The sequence below is a fragment of the Antennarius striatus genome, chromosome 19 (genome assembly GCF_040054535.1).
Source record: "Antennarius striatus isolate MH-2024 chromosome 19, ASM4005453v1, whole genome shotgun sequence".
Classification (NCBI taxonomy): Eukaryota; Metazoa; Chordata; class Actinopteri; order Lophiiformes; family Antennariidae; genus Antennarius; species Antennarius striatus.
In genome coordinates this window covers 17,583,423-17,604,010 of record NC_090794.1, presented here as the reverse complement: position 1 = coordinate 17,604,010, position 20,588 = coordinate 17,583,423, and the positions used below count along the sequence as shown (strand labels likewise).

At 44.2% G+C, this 20,588-nt stretch overlaps 1 protein-coding gene across 1 annotated transcript in view; it reads left to right on the top strand.

The window, feature by feature from the left end:
* The window catches only part of rev3l (REV3 like, DNA directed polymerase zeta catalytic subunit), a 52,548-nt gene that overhangs the window by 10,802 nt on the left and 21,158 nt on the right, over window positions 1–20,588 (top strand). Inside the window, exons 2-8 of the mRNA XM_068343161.1 lie at window positions 10,607–10,796; window positions 10,883–10,957; window positions 12,487–12,647; window positions 16,548–16,689; window positions 17,048–17,142; window positions 18,254–18,358; window positions 19,815–19,899. Of these exons, the coding sequence (XP_068199262.1) occupies window positions 10,607–10,796; window positions 10,883–10,957; window positions 12,487–12,647; window positions 16,548–16,689; window positions 17,048–17,142; window positions 18,254–18,358; window positions 19,815–19,899 (853 nt within the window). The remainder of the gene's footprint in view (window positions 1–10,606; window positions 10,797–10,882; window positions 10,958–12,486; window positions 12,648–16,547; window positions 16,690–17,047; window positions 17,143–18,253; window positions 18,359–19,814; window positions 19,900–20,588) is intronic.

The following is a 20,588-nucleotide window of genomic DNA, read 5'->3' as shown; positions in this document are numbered from 1 at the left end:
TTCATTGGCGTCAAGAGCTTACTGAGTCATGAGGACAGAGTTTGTATTTCCATCTCCATGTCTGGTCTGAGTGATTATTGTAACTTGTGTGGTCAGGGAATAAACTGAAGGGATTTCTGGGTAAATTTTTCATGTCATTGTCTTGAAGCTCATTCTGGTGGTTGGTTCTGTTTCTGGAGCAGGTCGTATACAGCCCACATGCTGACACTTCATCTCCCCCTCCCACTGAAGACACTGTTTAGTAATATTATTAATTTTCTAATTGTAACTAACTTAATGTAAAATGATTTCAGATATGCATTTATAACAAATTACAGTTAACAAACAACTTAAATATCGTATTTGTTGCAAAGTGGGTATGCAGCATCAGTTTCCACGGCGATGTACTAAGGTGAAATGATGTAGTACTGAAGACCCAAAGTTAACCCTTAATTTTCCTGATTTATGAAATCTTTCTTTGTTTGACAGGCCTGAGGTAGCTCTGTGGTGTCGCTTTAGTTTGATAGGGCCGTGTTCATTCAGCTCCACACAACCCTCCATCCTGGATTATCATGGACTCTGGATGGAGGTGGATTACGTGAAATGTAGTAAGCAACAGTATAGCACAGGAACACTGGTGGAGACAATAAAGGTTGGGTTGTGAGAGGAAAGCGTCATTCGATCCGCAGCTTTGGTCCAGGATCCTGGGCTGGTTTGATATTTTCCATCTATAGAATGAGCTTCTGTTGTAACAGTCTGTACACACACACACACACACACACACACACACACACACACACACACACACCCTCTGCATCCTGAGAGTCCCTCCAGTGTGAGCTGACCTCACTGAGATGGAGCGTCTGACTCATTCAGGATGAATGGTATCCTTGGTAACCGTGGATGTGGTGTGGACGATGCAGGCTGGACCATGTTACTGTAGACTCTCTGCACACTCTGAGCCCTCAGAGAGATGGGTTTGTGTTTGGATTGAACATGTTGCATGTGTTTACAGTTTGTTTATAGACCAACAGTCCTTGTCCTGCACAAACGCAGCACGGGATTACAGACCAGCAGAGATGACAGATTACCTCATTTGTTGTTACGGAGATTTTAAAAGATGCTATGTCTTTGAAACAGTGCTAGTTTAGCTGTTAACTGTTAATGTCTGTTCTATAATTTTACTTTTGCTGTGGTTCGTCCTCTTCCCTTGTGTACGTCAGCACCAGCTGAATATTCCATTACTGTAGTCATTTTTAATTGAAATTGTTTTCTGAGCGATGATGAACACAGCTTAATTAACGACACGTAGATGAATTTTGTCATTCAGACGTTTTTAATTTAATTTTTTGCCGAAAAGAAGACTGACAAAATTCTTAAAACTGATATTTTTGTACGATTTGTTCGTTAATAAATATTTTCAGGGTTGTTGTCTGTACAGGAGGGTCAGGTCCAGCCAATGTTGTTTCCATTTTTAAGTTTCTCTCATAACAGATCCAGCACCAGAAGATTCTTCTGCTTCAAGGGCTGTTTTGAAGGCTGCATTTTTAGACTGTTGATGTCATTGTGATGATGATGTTGCTGGCGGAGTATTTCTCCCATTATTGTCCTGCATTATCTGTAGTTCTCATCACATCCCATCTGTAGGCATCTTTCTTTTGAGTTCTCCGTTTGTGCTCTTCTTTGTCAGCCGTTCCAATACCCTTAACAAGAACAAGCATGAGGAAGACCAGCCTGAAATATCACTACTTAGGCTGGGCAGAACCTCACTGCAGCAATCATTGATTTTAGTTTCTGCATTTATGAGTATTGATGAATTTATGTGTTGTCCTCTTAATGAAGGTCTGGTATAAATCATCCTCCAAGTCGCCATCTGCTCATGGTCATCCTGTCGGCTCAGATAAGTGGCTCTACTGTGCCGCCTGGCTCCTCGGCCAGGGACCCATTAGGGGATAGCTGGCAGAAGGACCTCCCTGTCTGTCTTCCTGCAGGCTCTGCTGGAGTGGTGAGACAGGCGGGATGCAAAGTGGTCATCAAGGAATAAATGGGGCGCTGACTCTGTTCCTTATTATGAATCTCAACTATTATCGTCTGACTGCGTTGGATTAAACTGGGAAATGATACACATCATTTGGTTCTGGAGATATTAAATTCATTTGACCGAAGCCACTTTTTCCCATTTGTTCAAACCAAGGTGGAGTCATGGAGTGGGCCATCTGTGAACCGGATCACTGGTGTCCAGTTTGCATTGCATTGTTAAAGGGGTGGGGAAGCACTAATGTGTGATTACATTCCCAGCAGCTTCCTTATGAAGGAGGTTTATATTTAGAATATTATCAGGAAATTGTCCTTAATGCTGAGAATGAACTTCTGTAATACCTCAAGATACGAGCCGCTCGACATACCAGTTATTAGAGATAGGAGCCGTCATGTTGAGCAGCTCTCATCTGGAGGTACAACTGCAAACAGGTCTCCCTCACTGGAGAAGCAACACCCCATAATATGATCCAAACTTGGCTGCTTGACATTGAGGCTCTTTTGTGATATTCCACTCTTAATCAGCCGTTGTCTTTTCTTCTGATTTTAGATGATTACTTTTGGAAGCCCTTTGAGGTAATTGTTCACAACCATATTTTAACAGCTCCAGCCATATTCATTTACAGTCCTTCATTCACCTTCGCTCTAGAAGCGATGGAACCCCCCCCCCCACATGGAGACTGGGTTTGACCGTCCAGGACTTCAGCATCCCAGCCCCTCCGCTGAGATGTGACCTCAGTGCAGGCCTGTGTAATTACTTTATAGCGCAGAGAGCTTCTGCTCAGGCTGGCGCTGGTAGCTGACTGCTCCTTTGTGTCGCCCCCTCCCCGTCGCCTCCCCAGCAGTTAATCTAAGGAGCAGATGACGGGAGTGCATCCATTAGACAGTGTGATTCAGGGCTTGTCATCCTCCTTTGTTCAGCCCTCCTCTTGTTGGAGTAATTCTGCTCTGCTCAGACACGCGGTGGAACTTGAATCATTGTGTGTGTCTCTGTACCGACTCAACAGTGAATCTGGTGAAAGCCTGTCTCTTTGAAACTTGTTGATGGAAGAGCAGCAGACCCTACATTTACTGGAACAGGTCTGGCACTGGGCGGCGTTGCTCCGGGTGGTGACCACACACATCCAGCCATTAACTCATTAGAACATGAGGGTGGAGCCAGCTCCTCTGCCAGCTTAGCAGAGGAAGCATCCATTCACTGGTCTTGTCTTGGAGCCTAGTCATTACACCGCGAAGCGGTGATGTGTTGTGATTGTCAGTGTTAATGTGTTGGTTCGTCCATCCGTCCGTCCGTTCGTATGTCCACCAAATATCTTCACAACCGTTGCAGATAGAAAGATGAAACAAAAAACACATGACTCAGGCAGCAAAGGGGATGAAAATGAGATGAGGACCTTGACCTTGAGGAAAGTAAGTCAAGGTCAAATTTCAACTTTTGTACACTCAGGAACCGGATAAGATAAAGACGAGGGAGAAGGCCAGTGTGAATAAGACCGTAGATCAAAGCTAGTGCTTTGATCTGCCTATGCACTAGCTTTGATCTATGGTCAAAGCTAGTGCTTGTCAGGTACTGCACTCGTCAGGCACTCCTTTCAGGGTACCCCGACCTACCCATGGCGGGATGCTGAGGTCTCTGACTGCCTTGGTTCTTGTTTCTGCTTGTTTCTGACTAATTATTTATTCAGAGATAACAGAAGCACTTCAGGTTTCATACAAACGCCCAAGGATTTGTGTGTGTGTGTGTGTGTGGGTGGGGGGGGGGCGTGCTTGTATGTCTGCATCGACATGTGTTTCTATCTGAGAAAAACAGAACCAACACTAGGAGGACAGGTGAACGGAGACATGTCTGCACAGGGAATAATACAGGAGTCTGTCCACAGTGGAAACTGTAATTAAGTAAAACAGGATTTGTGGACTTCCTGTGGCTTACTGGTTGAAATAGATGCAATGTGGCGCAGAGCTTCCTGGTGGAGTTTGTTTTATTTGTCCTAATCTCCTTTCCCTGATCTTTCTGTGTCCACATACTGAAGAATTCCAATGAACCAACACAAACTTCACAAACTTTCCTGTTTGGATGTAAACTTTACTAGACTGCTGTCTTCAGGGTGTGGGGCTGCTGAAGGGACTCTGGAATCTACCAACTCTGCATAATATTGCATTTCCTAACCCAAGAGGGTGTGAGGAGGCTGTGCACTTACCTATGTTTTATGATTTCATTGTCTTTAAATCATGTTGAAATGTTTTGTATTGATAAACCTTAACATGGGCCAAGTGAGAGTTCATAGGATTCTGGAGAACATCCAGGTACAGATGCAGATTTTGGACTCTGTTCAAAATCTTCAGTGTCTTGAACATTATAGACATTATAGAACTCTTTTTTAATATTTTGTCAATAGAGGTAAACCTTTGCTTATGTTGTTTCGAGTTGATTACACGTTTAAAAAAATGGAAAAGTAATAGTCAATATTACATCATATTACTCCCCTTTACTTCTGTCCACCACAAATATTAGAATCCTGGCTTACTAGCACTAGGAGCTAGTATGACTAAGCCACTGTGGCTCAGTGTAAAAGCCAATTTCTGGGAAACTTTTTAGAAAATGGGGTTGTTTTCCTGCATTCTGAGGACAAAATCTTGTGTTCAGTTTACCTACAAAAATACAATAAAGTCATTAGTTCAAGCTGAACTCTCTTTATTTCTGTCCTACTTTATGCAGGTATGAATGTAAGATTCAACCATTGAAAACTTGCATTCACTATGTGAAGATACAGTCATACAAAATATTACTCAGTGTTTTACTTGTAAGTTTTACTTGGACTAGAGGACATTTTAACTTTGACTTAGACACCATTGGTATGCCATAGTTGTTGTTTTTTGTTTTTTTAATTCGATAATGTGATTTTTCATTTCAATTTAAAAAGGCATATAAAATATCAAGCGAGGTGAAAACACATTTATGCATCGCTGGTTATTCCTGCTGGTCATAGGGATCACAAGTCTAAGACCACAAACAATTATTGATAATATCTTTCATTGACTTTCTGATCGGTCTGTCACCATCCCCCCCCCTCTCAGCATTCACCATTTGTTGTTCAATTAAGATTTTAACGCAAAACTACTATAAAACACTGGATTGTTATTTTCCTTTCCTCGCCTTATCGTACACCAATTCACGGGTTTAGCTTGTTAAAAAAGAATCCTATTTTTCCATTGGACGAGAGGCGGTCATGACCCGAGTGCATATTTAATGATTGGGAGTGTTTGGGTCGTTATCGCTCGGGGATTTTCGCGAGTCCAAAATAGTTGTAAGTTTTAGCCTTTTTTTTCCTAAAAATAAGAATGCCACTGCGGCTACATAGGCTAAAAACCTTGTAGCCATATGGAACTTACTTCGCCTATGGCGAATGGCTAGCGCAAGCCCAGGATCATAAAATAAGTAGTAAACCGCTAAAAGCACATAATACCATGTTACTGTACAATAACTCAGAACAGAAACATATAATATCATATTATTAGCCCTTAGCAACCCCGTGACCCACAATGAGGAAGAAGCTGCTGAAGACTAGATGGTGATGTTTTTTTGTATTAAATAAAAAAACAACATTTAATTGTTTGTGAGCTTAATATAAATTTGTGTTCATCAAATATTATTGTAAATGCATTCATACATAAAGTTAAGTACAGAACAAGGAATTTTTATCTTCAGTCTAGCCTGGAGACGAGTTAATTCAACTTACATTGTTTTTCGACTTAAGTCGAACCAGGAACCGGTTAATGAGGTAAGACGAGGTTTTACCTGTACCTTGACTAACAGCGACAGATGGAGAGCATATGTGTTGTTTATGTAGTATTTTGTTCACACTGAATAGCCTGACATAACCTCATTTTGTAGGCCTGACAGCCGTCATGACAGCTATGGGTTGTAACACACGCCTGCTGTGCTCCAGGTGGTGTGAGCTCTCAGGTCTAGATTCCACACAGCGCCCCCCTGACTTGTTTTAATTTTTACCAAGTTTAAATTATTTCATTTACCCACGTGGTCCTCGACTCCACCCTGTGGTAGCTCTGTCCACACCTCCATTCACATGTGGAATGTGTGAGTAATGGATTTTCACTGCAGTTACATGTACAGCTTGAGGATGACTAATTGCTACAATCTGAACGTAATTACTGTTCATGGATTACAGGATTGCTTTTGGTTTGTGCAGCAGTATTCCTGGAAGAATCTCTGGACCCGTTGATCTTTCTTTTGAGAAATGACTGCGTGATGTTCTTCCTTTGGTTCAGCAGGCAGTAACAGAAAAGAGAACTTTGTGTTTGAACATAATTTCCATGAAGTAAGATGGAAATATTTTACAAAAAACAACCCAATCGGAACTGTGATTTCAGCTACAGCTAGATAACGGGAAGGGCTACCTGACTCCATCCTGACCCCCTTCAGCCCCTGCTCACCAGCCAGACCGACCCAAACAGTTTTTTACCATCTCTAGACTTTTTGTTGGCTGTAAAGAAAAAGCAAAATACTGATAAAGGGAGAGAAATGGAGCTCAGCTGTCAGCATTTCTGCTCCACATCCACAAACGTGCTTTTTGTTAGCGTAGAAGCAGGAAGACCCAACTTGGCCAACTGGCTAATGAGGAGCGTGTCCATCAAGACGTTAACGAATGCGTCGTCTACACCATCCACTGATGAACTGCTTCATGGCTGCCTGCTGCTGGCTGCCTGCTGCTGGCTGACTGCTGCGCTGACCGACTGGTGGAGCGGGGCTTCTGTCACCCAGGTGTAGCTTAGCATGAGAAAGTGTCCCTCCTCTACCTCAGTACTGGTCCAGGAGAGATAAGGACCTGAAGCTGAACCCCCCTACCCACCCATTCTACTTGCAAATCCTCTGGTAGGAGTGAGGCTGGGAGCGCTGAGGAAAACAGTCACACACTCCCCACACACACACACACACACACACACACACACACACACACACACACACACACACACACATAACTGACCAATCAGTTGTCTTTTATGTGTCTAGTGACCTCTTAGTGCCTGCTCAGCCCGACTGGAGCTGTATCATAGGTGGTACTGTAAAGTAGTGTGTTCATGCAGATCATCAGGGTGGAAGAGGGGCACTGGATCGCCATAGAAACCACAGTGAGGATGAGAGCTGGTACTTTGTGTTGCAGGCTTAGTGGAACACTCCCCAGACGTTGAAGGTCCAGGTCACCACACCAGAACATTCCCACTGAAGATACTGTTCTGTTGTTGCCCCACTCAGCTGATCTTCTACCTCATGGCCAGACGTAGACACGCCCTCCTTCATTACTCTGTTGTTGTCTGCGGTGTGTTCCTGTCTTCCCAACTCTTCTTTCTCTTTCCCACACACTTTCTCTTTACGTTCTTCCTCAGGTTTGTTGACTCCGTTCTTTCTCACACACTGTCTTCCTCTGTCTGGCTGACCAGCTGGGTGGGAAGAATCACTTGTTTATCTCTGCCGCTACCCGTCAGGGCTTTTTACTTTGCCGTTGCCTAGTAACTGTACGAGAAGCTGGCATTGGCTGCCTGTGGTGTGTGTTTGTGTGTGTGTGTGTGTGTGTGTGTGTACATGTGTGTGTGTGTGTGTGAGAGAGAGAGACTCTGTGTTGACACGGCAGAAGAGACGCGTGCCGTCCTCACCTCATGAGTGGCTGCCAGCCTTTGTGTAGCACTGCCAACACACACACACACACACACACACACACACACACACACACACACACACACACACACACACACACCCTGCTCCCTGCTCTCTGCTTCCGACTGGAGGAGATTCAGCTGTTCATCATGAGCCTGTCCATTTGCATCCCCTGTCCTGCATCCATTCTCTGTTGTCGGTACCTTCAGATATGGATCCACCGCATATTGTTTTTTCTTTGTCTATGTAAAAAAAAAGAAAGAAAAGATTTTACCTTTAAAATTCAATAAATATATTTTCATAATTGATGAAAAACGGAAGCAAAATTTGATAAAGACAGACAACAAGACCATGTCGGAAACAGAATCCAGCCCACAAAGGCAAGGGTTTGGTTTGATATTCAAATTCAATCACAGATGGCTTTCAGCCAATGGAGAGACCTCATTTTTATGGTGTTGAAATGTCAGAACATTTCATCCAAAGGTGATGTGTTTATGCTTCTCATTAGGTTTCTCATTGTGTCTGAACAATAGTCCAAAACCCTTTGATTTAAAATGATGCAGAGAAGCAGAAAACGTCAGAGGTGTTTATATGAATGTGACTCCACCTCTTTGTCACGTAATGACTGTGGAATTGATCTGTGGTAATAATAATCAGTCATTTGTGACCGTTTCATTGGCAGAGCAGTGTGACTGTGATGCTGTCTGGGCTCCTGGGGGAGCTGCAGGATGCTGCTGCCTTCACTCCAGCGCTGCTGCAGAGCACAGCCACATCGGATGCAGTCCAGCACTCGTCTGCTCCCAGCAGCTCATTGTCTTTCAGCACCACATCTCCTCCTGATCAGCCTCTCCTCCTGTTCGTCGTGTGCATCGCTGCGCAGAGAGCTGCTGATAATATTCCTTCCTCCTTTTGGAAGCTCCCCCCTGTGCCTGCAGTGATCGTGCCCCTGGGGGTCCGTGGCATTACCTCGGGCGTATCATTTGTCGTAGTGTTGCGTAGGGACAGAGAATTTGCAAGTTAGAGAACGGTGCCGGAAACCTCCCTCCTCTTCCACCCCGGTGGTGAGGAAGAGGACCGGGCATGTCTCTGGGCATGTGCAGACAGGTCTGGAGCCCCCGCTCAGTGCTGCCTCCTCCTGTGTGACCATCAGCACCGTCGCTGGTGACTGATCCGTGAGGAGGGGCGACGCTTTGGGAGCTTCAGCCCCCCCAGCCTGTGTTGTTTTTCACACGGCTGTTGTTATTTATTCTGTTGCTGATGAAGACTGTAGGCTAATCCCACAGGAAGTGCGTGGCAGCAGGGTGTCTGCAGCACGGTTCACCTCAGATGACTCGCCTGTCTGCGAGTGATGATGTCACGACGCCCCTTTGTTATAAATACTGGATCTGCGAGTCTCAGCGCCGGCTGACCTCACTTCACATCAGTCTGCCTGCAGGACTCTTCCTCTCTGTTTCTGTGGGGTAGTGTAGCTGTTGGCCTACTTTAACATTGTGTTCCTGTCCGTTGTGAGCAGCATTGCTGGCTCGTTGTCGCGCTCATCCGTCTTTGTTTCCTTGCAGTGCTTGTTTAGAAAGTATAAGGGAGGGTAGAAAAAAGATCTGTGGAGCCTTAACTGCTCACTCCATCCATCTCAATTGTTACCCGTCAGTAGATTTAATAGTCTCTGTAAGGGAAGTCACAGTAAAGCTGCTGCTCAGCTCACGTTCCACTCCGACAGAGACTCTGTCTGAAAAAGTCTCATTAGTGCTGAACCTCGTTCAGAAACACTGACATGAATCTGGATTTGTCTGGGCTTGGTGACTTGTTTTTTACTGTTCCCCCACATGTAGAATCTGAAACAAGAATGTGTGATGAATGAATGAATGAATGAATGAATGAATGAATGAATGTGAAAATGAACACACTCAGAAGAAAGCCCTGGAGTTAAATACTGTAAATACATTTTATTGATCAGCTCTTTACTGTAGATCAGTGGTGGACACACCCTTTTTTGCTCCACTGATCAGATTAACGTCAGACAATATTTCTCGGACGGTTCTGTAGGGTGTGCTGAATAAATACAACAAAATGAAACTATACCACCAGAAAAACTGATATTTACATCTTTTTCTTTGTAGTCGTAGGTTTTTCCTCTGTCTCCTCACTGGCTCTTTGACGCTGCACAAAGAAACTTCCCAAAAACGTTTGTTTTTTTGTGCGTTTTCCGAGTTTCGCTTTAGCGGTAATGTATTCTGTGTTAGCAGCGAGAGCGTCCCCTTTAAGAAGGTAGTCATGTGACCGAGGCAAGCATGACCGAGGAAAGATGATTTTAATTTTGACTCTCAGGGTCGCTCATCTTCTCCTTGGCGTAAGGAATAGCGGATATGTCCCACTGACGGATTTGTCACGCATTATTTTAACGGGGTTTTGTGATTTGTTGTATCAAATAAGCTTAACTTGCCTGACTTTTGTTAGTTTTCTGTTTTCCTCCTCCTCCGTGACTCACTTTGCAGTCTGTACCCCATGTCCATGTTGTCACGGCAACAGTGGAAGCAAAAGACTTTGTATTACAGAAGAACATAGCATTCAGTTCACAGGCCTGCATTGATATACACAATACCTGCTTGGTTTATACTGTAACACACAATGGAGTGTATGTTAGTGGGTGCAACCACAACTATTTTCATTATTGATTAATCTCAGACTGCAAAGTGTGAAATGTTTGTGATGAAATCCCATCATAACGCACCAGAACCAAAGTAACTTCCTGAAATTGTATTGTTTGTTCAGCCAGTGGAGCAGAAATCATTTAATTTCACGACAATTCTAGAATTTGTAAATAAATGTTTGACATTTCAGATTGAAAAATGTTTGAAAAGTTTCCTCAACTGTAAAACTAGAGCTCGTATCCTTAATACGATGTTTCTTGTCCTGCTGCAGGCCAGAAGACGTGTCTCCACCTCCACGGCGTGTTCCCTTACGTCTACGTCCCGTACGATGGCTACGGCCAGCAGCCGGAGCGCCACCTGCGCCAGGTGGCTTTCAGCATCGACCGAGCTCTCAACGTCGCCATGGGAAACCCAGCCTCCAGCGCCCAGCACGTCTTTAAGGTGGTGCTGGTCTCCGGCATGTAAGACACTCCTGTTCATACCAACACAGCTGAGATGATGATGGGTGCAGAAACGGTGTGTTCTCAGTGTGGTGTTCTTCTTCCAGGCCTTTCTATGGTTACCACGCTAAGGAAAAGCACTTCATGAAGATCTATCTGTACAATCCTCAGATGGTCAGAAGGTAAGGTCACTGCAGATCGATGCGTTTCTGTTTGAATACGGATCATCCCTCACTCCAGTTGTTAGCCGTGACTGAACGGCGGACTGCGTGCATGTGACTCCGCCCGCTCACTAAACTGAAATCGATTGCATTCAGTTGTACAAATTGATTGGTTGAGTGTGTGTTTGTGTGTATTTGTGTGCATGTGGGGGGTCGTTGGCACAGAGCAGCTCCGTCACACAGTAGGAGGGAGAGAGAGAGGGAGGATGAAGGCTCACACTGAGGAAGAGTAGGGACAATGGATTGAGACCGATGCTGGAGGAAGAAGATGAGGAAGAAGCAGAGAGTGAAGAGATGGAGTGACAGCTCTTGAAAGCAAGTCTTCCCTTTCCCGTTGAAATGAATGGAATACCTTTTATTGTTTTAAAGAGCACAGAACTGAAATCAACACAGTATTTAAAGACGTTATTCTGTGTCTCTTTGGCCCAGAACCCGTCAGGAATCAGAGAACAGGCGTGTTCACATTTTTGGTGGTGTCGTTTGCTTACCTACCACATGGACGTCTTTAAAGGCCCGTCAGATGCAGATCGGTTTGAACGTACAACTCTCGCGGCATCGTGGGTCCTCGTGTGAATACAGCCATCACGTCTCAGAGGAACCTGACGTGTGTTTGGGTTTGTTTGATGACTGTTCCTACCAGATGAGCGACCACGGCCCAGTGCTGGCGACCCCAGAGTGACGACGGGCTGGTTCCTTTAAAATCAAATGACAGGGCTGTGTTCTCTCCACTCTAACATTACACTGATTGCAGCACGTGGCTGCAGACCGCTGGTCTGACTGCCTGTATCTGACTGCCTGTATCTGCTGTTCAGAGACAGGCAGCACACGTTCGTAGGGATGTGTTTTGAGCTGATAATGTGAAAGCTGCTGAAAATAGAGTACATTTTGTCGACTCTGGTGGAATCTGGTCTGTCCACGCCGCTGCCTCGTAGCGTAGCGACAACTGTATGATGCTGACAGCCGTCTTCAGTCAATCCTTTAATTTGACCTTTAACATCACTTCATTTAAATCAAACACATATGCATCACCAGGACATCAGATCGATAATATTTGTGCATGTTTTTAGCCGTACCAGCAGCAACAAACCCCCACCCTCACACAACACAGAGTTGTTTCTTGTCTGCACTCACATGCTGATGTTTGGTCATGAGCAGGTAGCATATGGGCCTCAAGCAGTCGCTTTTCAATCTCAGATTGCTTTTTCACGTTTCAGTGATCGTCTGCTAGATGAGTTTCCTGATAAGTGGAGTCATAGAAGCTTGAAAAGTTGATTGAATGCAAATCAGGGCAATCTAAGCAGACAAGACGTCGCCGGGTGGACGTTTTTATGAAGAAACGCCCCATGCCGGCCACAGACTAACTTGTTGTTATAAACCCTGGATTTCATGGATAAAACATCTTCTCACTTCACCGTCCTGGTTCCTGTTAGCTGATGGACGTTTCTCTGCATGCATTTGTGCTTGATCATGTTCGAACTGTTTTGTTGCAGGGTGTGTGAGCTGTTGCAGAGCGGAGCAGTGATGAACAAGAGTTACCAGCCCCACGAGGGCCACATCCCCTACCTGCTGCAGCTCTTCATCGACTACAATCTGTATGGCATGAACCTGATTAACCTGGCAGCTGTCAAGTTCCGCTTGGGCCACAAGCAAGGTAAAGAGCGCCGTGTACCGGCTGCTGTTTCATTATGGAAATAAAAAGCTCCCTGTTTTTGCACATTTCTGCTAATAAACCAATCTACCGGTGAAACCTTTAGCACCTTGGTGAAGATAAAACATAATTGGAAGTGATATTTTCCTAGTCAGGTTCCTCAGGGGAAGGGAGGTTGAGGGGGACGATGACAGAGAGGACGTATTGCTGTCTGTGTGGCTGTGGCCACGTTCACCTTTGCTCACTGCAGTCTTCCCATTGGCTCAGCAGGGATGAAGAGCGGCCGCCACGCTCTGTGTCGGATTGAATTAGTGCTGATCTCAGGACGCCTCTGTCGTCCTCTCGCTATCCGTTTCATTTTCTTGTTGCACGCTTGTCTTGTGATCTTTGCTTTTTTTTTTCACTTCTTTTTACTCACTTTTCTTCACCCTCATTTCCTGTTTTTCTGTATTTATTTAATCCAAGGGAAGCAGTGGACAACCTAATCTACAACTGCCCCTCTATATATTTATATATGAGGTGATTCATCTACAGTATTTTTCGCAAAATAAGACGCCCTGGATTATAAGGTGCACCCTCCATGAATAGGCTACTTTCAAAACGTTTTCATATATAAGGCACACTGCCGGTTTTTGAGAAAATTAAAGGCTTTTAGTTGTGCCTTATAGTGTGGAAAATACTGTACTTTAAACCATCTAAATAAATCACTTATTTTTGTTGCTGAAGGGACAAATCCAGTACTCAGGGACTGCGCACACGTCACTCCGCCTACGGGATTAGAGAGTGTATAGAGATGTTTACCATCCCTTTGTGTTTCATCTTGTACTTTGTGCTGTGCTGTCTGTTGTACTGCCTGTGTTGTACTGCCTGTGTTGTACCGCCTGTCTACCGTAGGTCAGAGAGGACTGCAATTTCATCTGTGCTGTATGTCGTGTATATATATGGTACACTTGACAATAAAACTGACCTTGACGTTGACAATACGCGGTTGAAGCCCACTGCCTTCTGACAATTGTTGAAGTATCAGTATCAGGAAGATACGGAGTGTGAACAACAGCCATTCGGTCTCAAGGCTCCTGCTAGACCTTGTCACAGATTGCACACTAGTGCTGCAACAAAGACTTGCCTTTACCGAGCAAACCGACAGCTGCGTAACTCCAGATAGCATGCCGGCATTCTGCAGTCAAAACGGGACGGGTCAGCATCTCCTGACCTTTTTAAATATGTGTCTGGCATCAAAACAGCGTGGCAGACATAATGATGTGTGCTCCGTCGTGTGGCTGACGATCTCATCCTCTGCTCGGACTTTGCCCTTTCTCCCAAATTTGCATTTGTTACAGAGTTTGTTTCTTTTTTGAGTCTACAGCTAACTGCTGCTAGCTTTTTCTCCTGGTTGCAGGTGATGGCACCCCTGTCCGACCCTCCACCCGGACGACACACTCCCCCTATACAAACAGTGACACAGCATCTGCTGTCAGCTCAGAGATGGAGCCGAACGGACGCCCTCATTGTGTTTTAGTGATGTTGATAAGGAACAGTGAGGCACAGCGGAGGTGGAGAAATCCCAACACGAACAGGCGGTGTGAAAGCTGCTGCTTTCTGCATCTTCACCAGGTTTAACCTGCACTGCAGTGACTACGTGCAGCAGCTCATGAGAAATAATGTATGAGTTGGGAGAAGCTGTCTGGCAGGTTTTGGATTTGTTTAGGCTCAGGATTAAAAAAATCTGGATTTGTCTCCTCTACAATCGCAAAAGTACTGCAAGACATTAAAGTTTCTGCAGGAGCCAGAGGCCTGGATTGGTCTGTTGTGACCTGTAGCATGTGCTGCTGGAGTTAGCTCAAATTAGACAAGCATGCACTAGCATTATGTAAAAAATTTTAGTGACAGTTTGTTGTTTCTGACGTCAAGATTCTCCTCTACTTGCACTGCTGGTACCCTCTGAGCCGCTATAACTGACCCTATGTCATAGAAACAGTTCACAGGTAAACCTTGTCTGAAGTCGTTAGCTCGTTCCAGGAGAGGCAACGTAAATCAGAAAAACGATGTAAGTTAAATCAACTTGTCTCCAGAATGAACTGAAGATGCTCAGGACCAGTGCATCGCGGAGTCTATTTATTGTGCAGTAACATGATATCATGTGTTTTTAATGAGTCACTAGTGATTTTATGATTCCGATATTTGTGGCAGACAGATGTAAAGAGGAGTAAAATGACGCCAACTTCATTTTTATTTTTCCGTGTTACCAGTGCTGTAGTTCCTAGCAGCATGAGATGATTAGTAGTCAAAGATTTAATATCTACATCTTATGCTACTTCCACTTCCCTGCATTAGATTGTACGGTATTTTACGCACTATAAGGCGCACCTAAAAGCAGTTTTAAAATAATCTGTTCGTTGAAGGTGCGCCTTATAAATGAAAACTGTTTAAAATGGGTCGTTCATTGAAGGTGCGCCTTATAATCCAGTGCGCCTTATAGTGCGGAAAATACTGTAAATGTTCTTTTTACTTTACTGAAGATATTTGCTAGATTTTATCTATTTTATCGCTCCAACATGGCTGCGTATGTGATCCACTCCACACATCACCAGATGACATCCTGTTTGCGGTCTGTCCTCTCGTGCCGCTCGCTCTCAGTCGGCCTGTCTAGTGAGGATGTGTTTCGAGCCACTGAGAACCTCGGTAAAGTGATTGAAGCTGATGTCTTTATCCAATAAACACGGGTATTGCTCAGAGTTTCCATGCGGTACCAGCCACAGCAGGTCCACAAACAGTCGTTAGATGTCTGTTTTGGGATAAAGCTTTCAGCAACACAAGAGCCTCCTCCTCAGACCTCTGGTGAACCTGACCCTCGTGACCCCAACTCCACTTACTTCCTCCATACGGAGACTGAACCCCTGAATTCTCTCTCTGTTTGATCACCTCTTAGTCCTAATCTCATCTCACTTCTTCTAATCACGCCTCTATGCCCACACTCTCAGAAAACATCCTGCCCCCCCTCCATACCCGGTGGGGGCATTAATGATGTGGGACAGGAAATTCCACACTTTATTTTAAGAAAGTTTTTTGGTTTTCTTTTCAGAATCCTCACGCTCGGCTCGACTCCAACAAAAGGAGGCTGGTATTTTTGATCCACCTTTCTTCCGATGCACTCAATGGAAAGAGGGCCCTAGAAACTGAAATGCTGGGATAAAGGGCCACACCTGTTAACATTTCAGTCTCTCCTCAAGGTCAATGTTGAAAGCGGACCCTTAATCTGGGATCAAGTGCAGACGTGATTAAAGAGGCTGAACTGGTAAAATGGGCCGGTTTGAGATGAATAAAACCCTTAATGGTTTCTGAAGTCCAGTCCATAGATTTAACACTCACATCCAGAGCAGTCAGTGTCAACCAGTGGAATGTGCACCCCCAATACAGAAACATGCTTCCAAGGCTGCCTCATTGTACCTGCATAGAGACACTATATATACTTATACATATAAATTATAATCCCCAGCTTGTTTCCACTTCTGTCTTCAAGCTTGTCTGTCTAGCAGCTCCTAAAAACATTCTGCGTTACAGTTCAGACCCTGAAGGATGGGAGGTGTTCTGTACTAACCTGAACCCAAACATACTGCATTGTTTCAAGAAGTTTACTTGTAGTTTTTTTAATATTAAAAACTACAAATTTTATTTGTAGTTTATAATATTAACTAAAAAAAATGTTGAGGTTGTTAAAAAGAAGTCCAGCTAGACCAGAACCTGAGCAGTCAGTCAGGCTTAGACAAAACCCAGTACAGTAATGTGTATAGACATTTTTTTAAAATCAAGTGATAACTGTTTTTCTTTTTTTCTCATCTGCTTTGCTTCGTGGTTCAGAGCTGGCAGTAGTTGATCTACTGTATTCCTCTGTGTGTTTTCCAGACGGTGCAGCAGTGTCCCCAGACAAACAAACCCCCCATAGTCGTCCCAGCATCAGCCCCTGGAAGAGCCCCTGTACGTCCAAGCCCAATGACAGCACCCTGGGGGGCACCTTTGTCCGCTGGGAGGAGAATGCCATACCCTGGTGAGTCCGTCACAGCGGCGCCGCGTCAGATCACATTCCTGAAAGTAAAGCTGAACATTTTCTTTTCAGGAGTCGTCAGCCACTGATTCCACCGTAACGCATTTTCTTTTTCTAATTTTAACATTTGACAAATATTTTTTATATATTTACATCTATAAATGGACCTTTTAGATTATATTTTTCATTGCTTCTTCTTTTAATTGTCTAAATTATGCTCTCAAAAATAAGATGACCTACCAAAAACGCATTCTTTCATTTTCATACATCATAAGTGATTAGTTTATAGTACAACAGAATCCTTGATGCGCTGAAAATATTTGAAGGATCTTCAAGACTTGCTGTTGTGTGTCTGCTGCAGCTCTTTGGTCCTGGAGGGGGTGGAGAGGCAGAGCACCTGTGAGCTGGAGGTCGACGCTGTGGCTGTAGACGTCCTCAACCGCCTGGAGATCGAAAGTAAGACTTCTTTAAGTCATCCTCCACCTCCTGTGGGGTTGTAGCCCACACCGACACCGGGGGAGCCCCCCTCTGGTCCCCGTCGAATCCGTGGGGAACCCTGAACATGAACCGGGTATTTCTGACTTAACAGTCCCCGTCACGGGGGAGCAAAGAGAGGAAGAGATCCACTGAGATGCCCACACTTCTGTTGGCTCTGGTTTATTCTTTAGTCTTGTTTTCAATATTTAAAGATTTTTTTTTTGTATTTCTGTTTTAATTTACAGAAGAATCATCACACATTGAGAACAAAAATGAATCAGGTGTGATTTTAATGAAGACTATTAAACAAATAGCACATTTTTAGGTGTGTTTGGACATCATTTTTCCTTTTTAGATGTGTTTGCCCAGATAAACCTGCTTTCTGAGTTCAACACTTCTCCACTCAGTAAATTCTCAGTGGCGTTAATGCAGCTCAGTTCATGTTCCTGTCAGGATGAAGGCCTCAGCTTACCCCGGCACAGCCAGCTGCGTTAACATTAAAGTCAGTAGTCGCATGGAGGCTGTTACTATTCACTGATTCATTATTTAGATAGTGCAGGGAACAGCAGCACAAAGCACCGCTAGCATCTGTGTTAGCATGAAAAAAAGGAAAGCTGGGGTCACTCTAGGACTCTGTGACTCATAGTTTTCCATCTGCTCTATACCAGTGTAGAAAACTGTAATGTTGGAGTTACATAGAATAGGTTTCTTGTGTGAGTCATCAGCTTGGCTTGCCATAAAAGCTGTTGTCGTACGTGGAAGTGGAGCACATTCCCCTGCCAGGAGCCAACAGAACCTTTCAATAAGCTTAACCCTAATCCCAATTCTCAACCTGACAAGTTTCGTGGACAGACACTGAGTAGTTTATGCATCCTGGATTCAAAATGCTGTAAAAAGAAATGTTCAGATGTTGAAGTAAAAGAGAAAAATTTTCAGACCTCCCAGCAAGTTTCATTAAAATCATCAAGTCGTCTCTGTGATGCTGCTAACGGCCAAACTGACAGCTGCTGGTGAAAACACGACCTGCTCGGATGAGTTAACAGTGAATTATGGGAGCATCGCGAGCTGAAACTGTTGTGACTCTGTCCAGATCAGATTGGCAGGAACCCTGGTCTGCAGGCCATCTGGGAGGATGAGAAGCAGAGGAGGAGAGAGAAGAACCAGACCTCCCAGGTAGAAGCCCCTGACTCACAAGGTGAGAAAATCCAGTGGGAGTCCCTGTTTTCATGCTTTCATTTACTACCATCCTGCTCTGAGTGCAGCTGCAACTGGAACTCCTGTTAACCCAGTTTGGTTCTGGCTTCCCCGTGAACAACAGAATCATCTGTAATTCAATCAGCTGATCCAATGTTAACACTAGTCAGGTCCATCAATAAATCTACATCTAACTACCCCTCCTTTTTTCCTGCTGCATAGATATCCTGGATTTACATTACATTTATGTATTTGCACAACATTTTTTAATTTATTGAACACTGATGGAGTATTGACCTTAAAATGGTGAATTCATGTTATTGGTATTAGCTGATACTGAAGATGATAGCTGATGACCAGCTGATAATGTGAAGTAGCAGGAGAGAAAAAAATCAACCAACAATGAAGACGTTTCCAGAAGAGCAGGTCTAGACCCCACAACTCTGCTTGAAGCAGAACATGGAGACGGTTGTGAGGACAAAACTGTCTTTTAACAGGTAGAAACCTTGAGCAGATCAAGGGGGCGGGGCCTCTGTTTGGACCAGTTGGAATCGAGAGAGAGGAAGAGTGTGAGATAGATGTTGGAGATCCTGTGCATAAGAATTAGACAGTGAGTGAGCGAGCAGAGGATAACATCACCCACATCATAACATCAGGAAAGGAAATTAATTTCCAACACATTTAAAGTCCGACTGCGGTCGTGTTTCACGGCTCTCATTGGCTGGAAGGGTTTTCATTTTGGTGCAGTTTTTCAATCCGCTAAAGATTTTCTTCTTTACGTTAAGTGCAGTTTTTAGAAACGGTGTCATTTTAACTTTTCTCATTTTAGTGGCGCCACAGATATGTCTGTTCTTTGTGGGTTGACTATTGTTTCATCATGTTAAGCTCCTTGTTAGCTGTCTAGGACATCTGTATGACTTTAGTCACTGAGGCCTGTTCCTTTATAGTTTTCCATTACCCACACAAGCCAGGGTATCTTCATTCCCAGAACTGCCCGTGTGAGCAGTGACATGTCTTTGTCTTTTAACCACAAACGAGACCTTTAAATGACTGGACCTTGTTCTTTGGCAGACACCAGAGGCTGTTACGGAAACAGAGGGATGGATAATCACATAATGTGCTGCAGTCTGATGCTTGGTTTGAAGGAAGTGAACGCACACCAGATTTCCAGATCCAAAAAGTCTGAAGAATGGAAATTAAATTTCCAGGTTTTCACAAAAATTTGCAAAGAAAATATGACTAATTTGGAAAGATTCTGGTTTATGTCGCACCCAATTCTTTTTTTTATTCTTAAGATTTAGCAACATCCAACAGCAAAAATAACAAATCACTGCCAGAGAAGTAGAGAAGTAGAACCGCTGCAGTATTTTAGCTGAAGGAAAGGATTTGAAGTATTAAAAACCTTGTGGATGTCAGAGCAGCGATGAACGACTGAAACCTTCTGTGATGTTTTCCAGATCGTGGATTTGTCACCTTAACGGACAGTGAAAAAGTCTTCATGAAGCGATTCAAGGAGATCCTGAAGGAGAACGACTTTGACGTGTGAGTTCTCAGCCCTTCCTCTGATTTTTTTTCTTCTTGCGGTGACGGTTGGACGGGCTCAGCAGACAATTCAGGACAAATTTGGACACAATTTCTGTATTAGAGAGAGTGCAGCGCAGATACCAGGGAAGGAGAGGTTGAAATTACTTCGGGGAGGTGAAGTGTTCCCCCTCCTTTGGAGTGTGTACAGGCAGAAGGTATTTCCTGCTCTAAATTGAGGTACAGTTGGCTGAGCAGCGGAGCGTGCCTCTGCATTGAATCCAGATGGCGTCTATTCACCCCCCACCTCTGATATCAGACGGGAATCAGGGATCAGTGTGTGCTTTTTGCTGTCGAGCAGGACTCGACTGATCAGTCGCTGTCTGTCTTAACCCCACAATGCACCACTGCTGCTGTTGCATTTCTGACATTTCCTTGGCTCTGCAGGTTTTGCTGGGGTTTTTTCCCACTTTCTACTTTTTACACTTAAATAGATTTACATACAGTCTTACATACAGTCTTTTATTTTTTGTCGCACAAGCAACCAGCAAACGTTGTATCTGAAATACATCTGATCGTCTTTTTTGAACTTTGTGAGCGTGAGAGGTGGGAGGTGAAGCTTGTTTGTTGGTTTTTTTAGCAGGATTGCTCAAAACCTACAGAGCTGGACTTTGAAATGGGAAAATATGATGAGCTTTGGGGCAGATTGG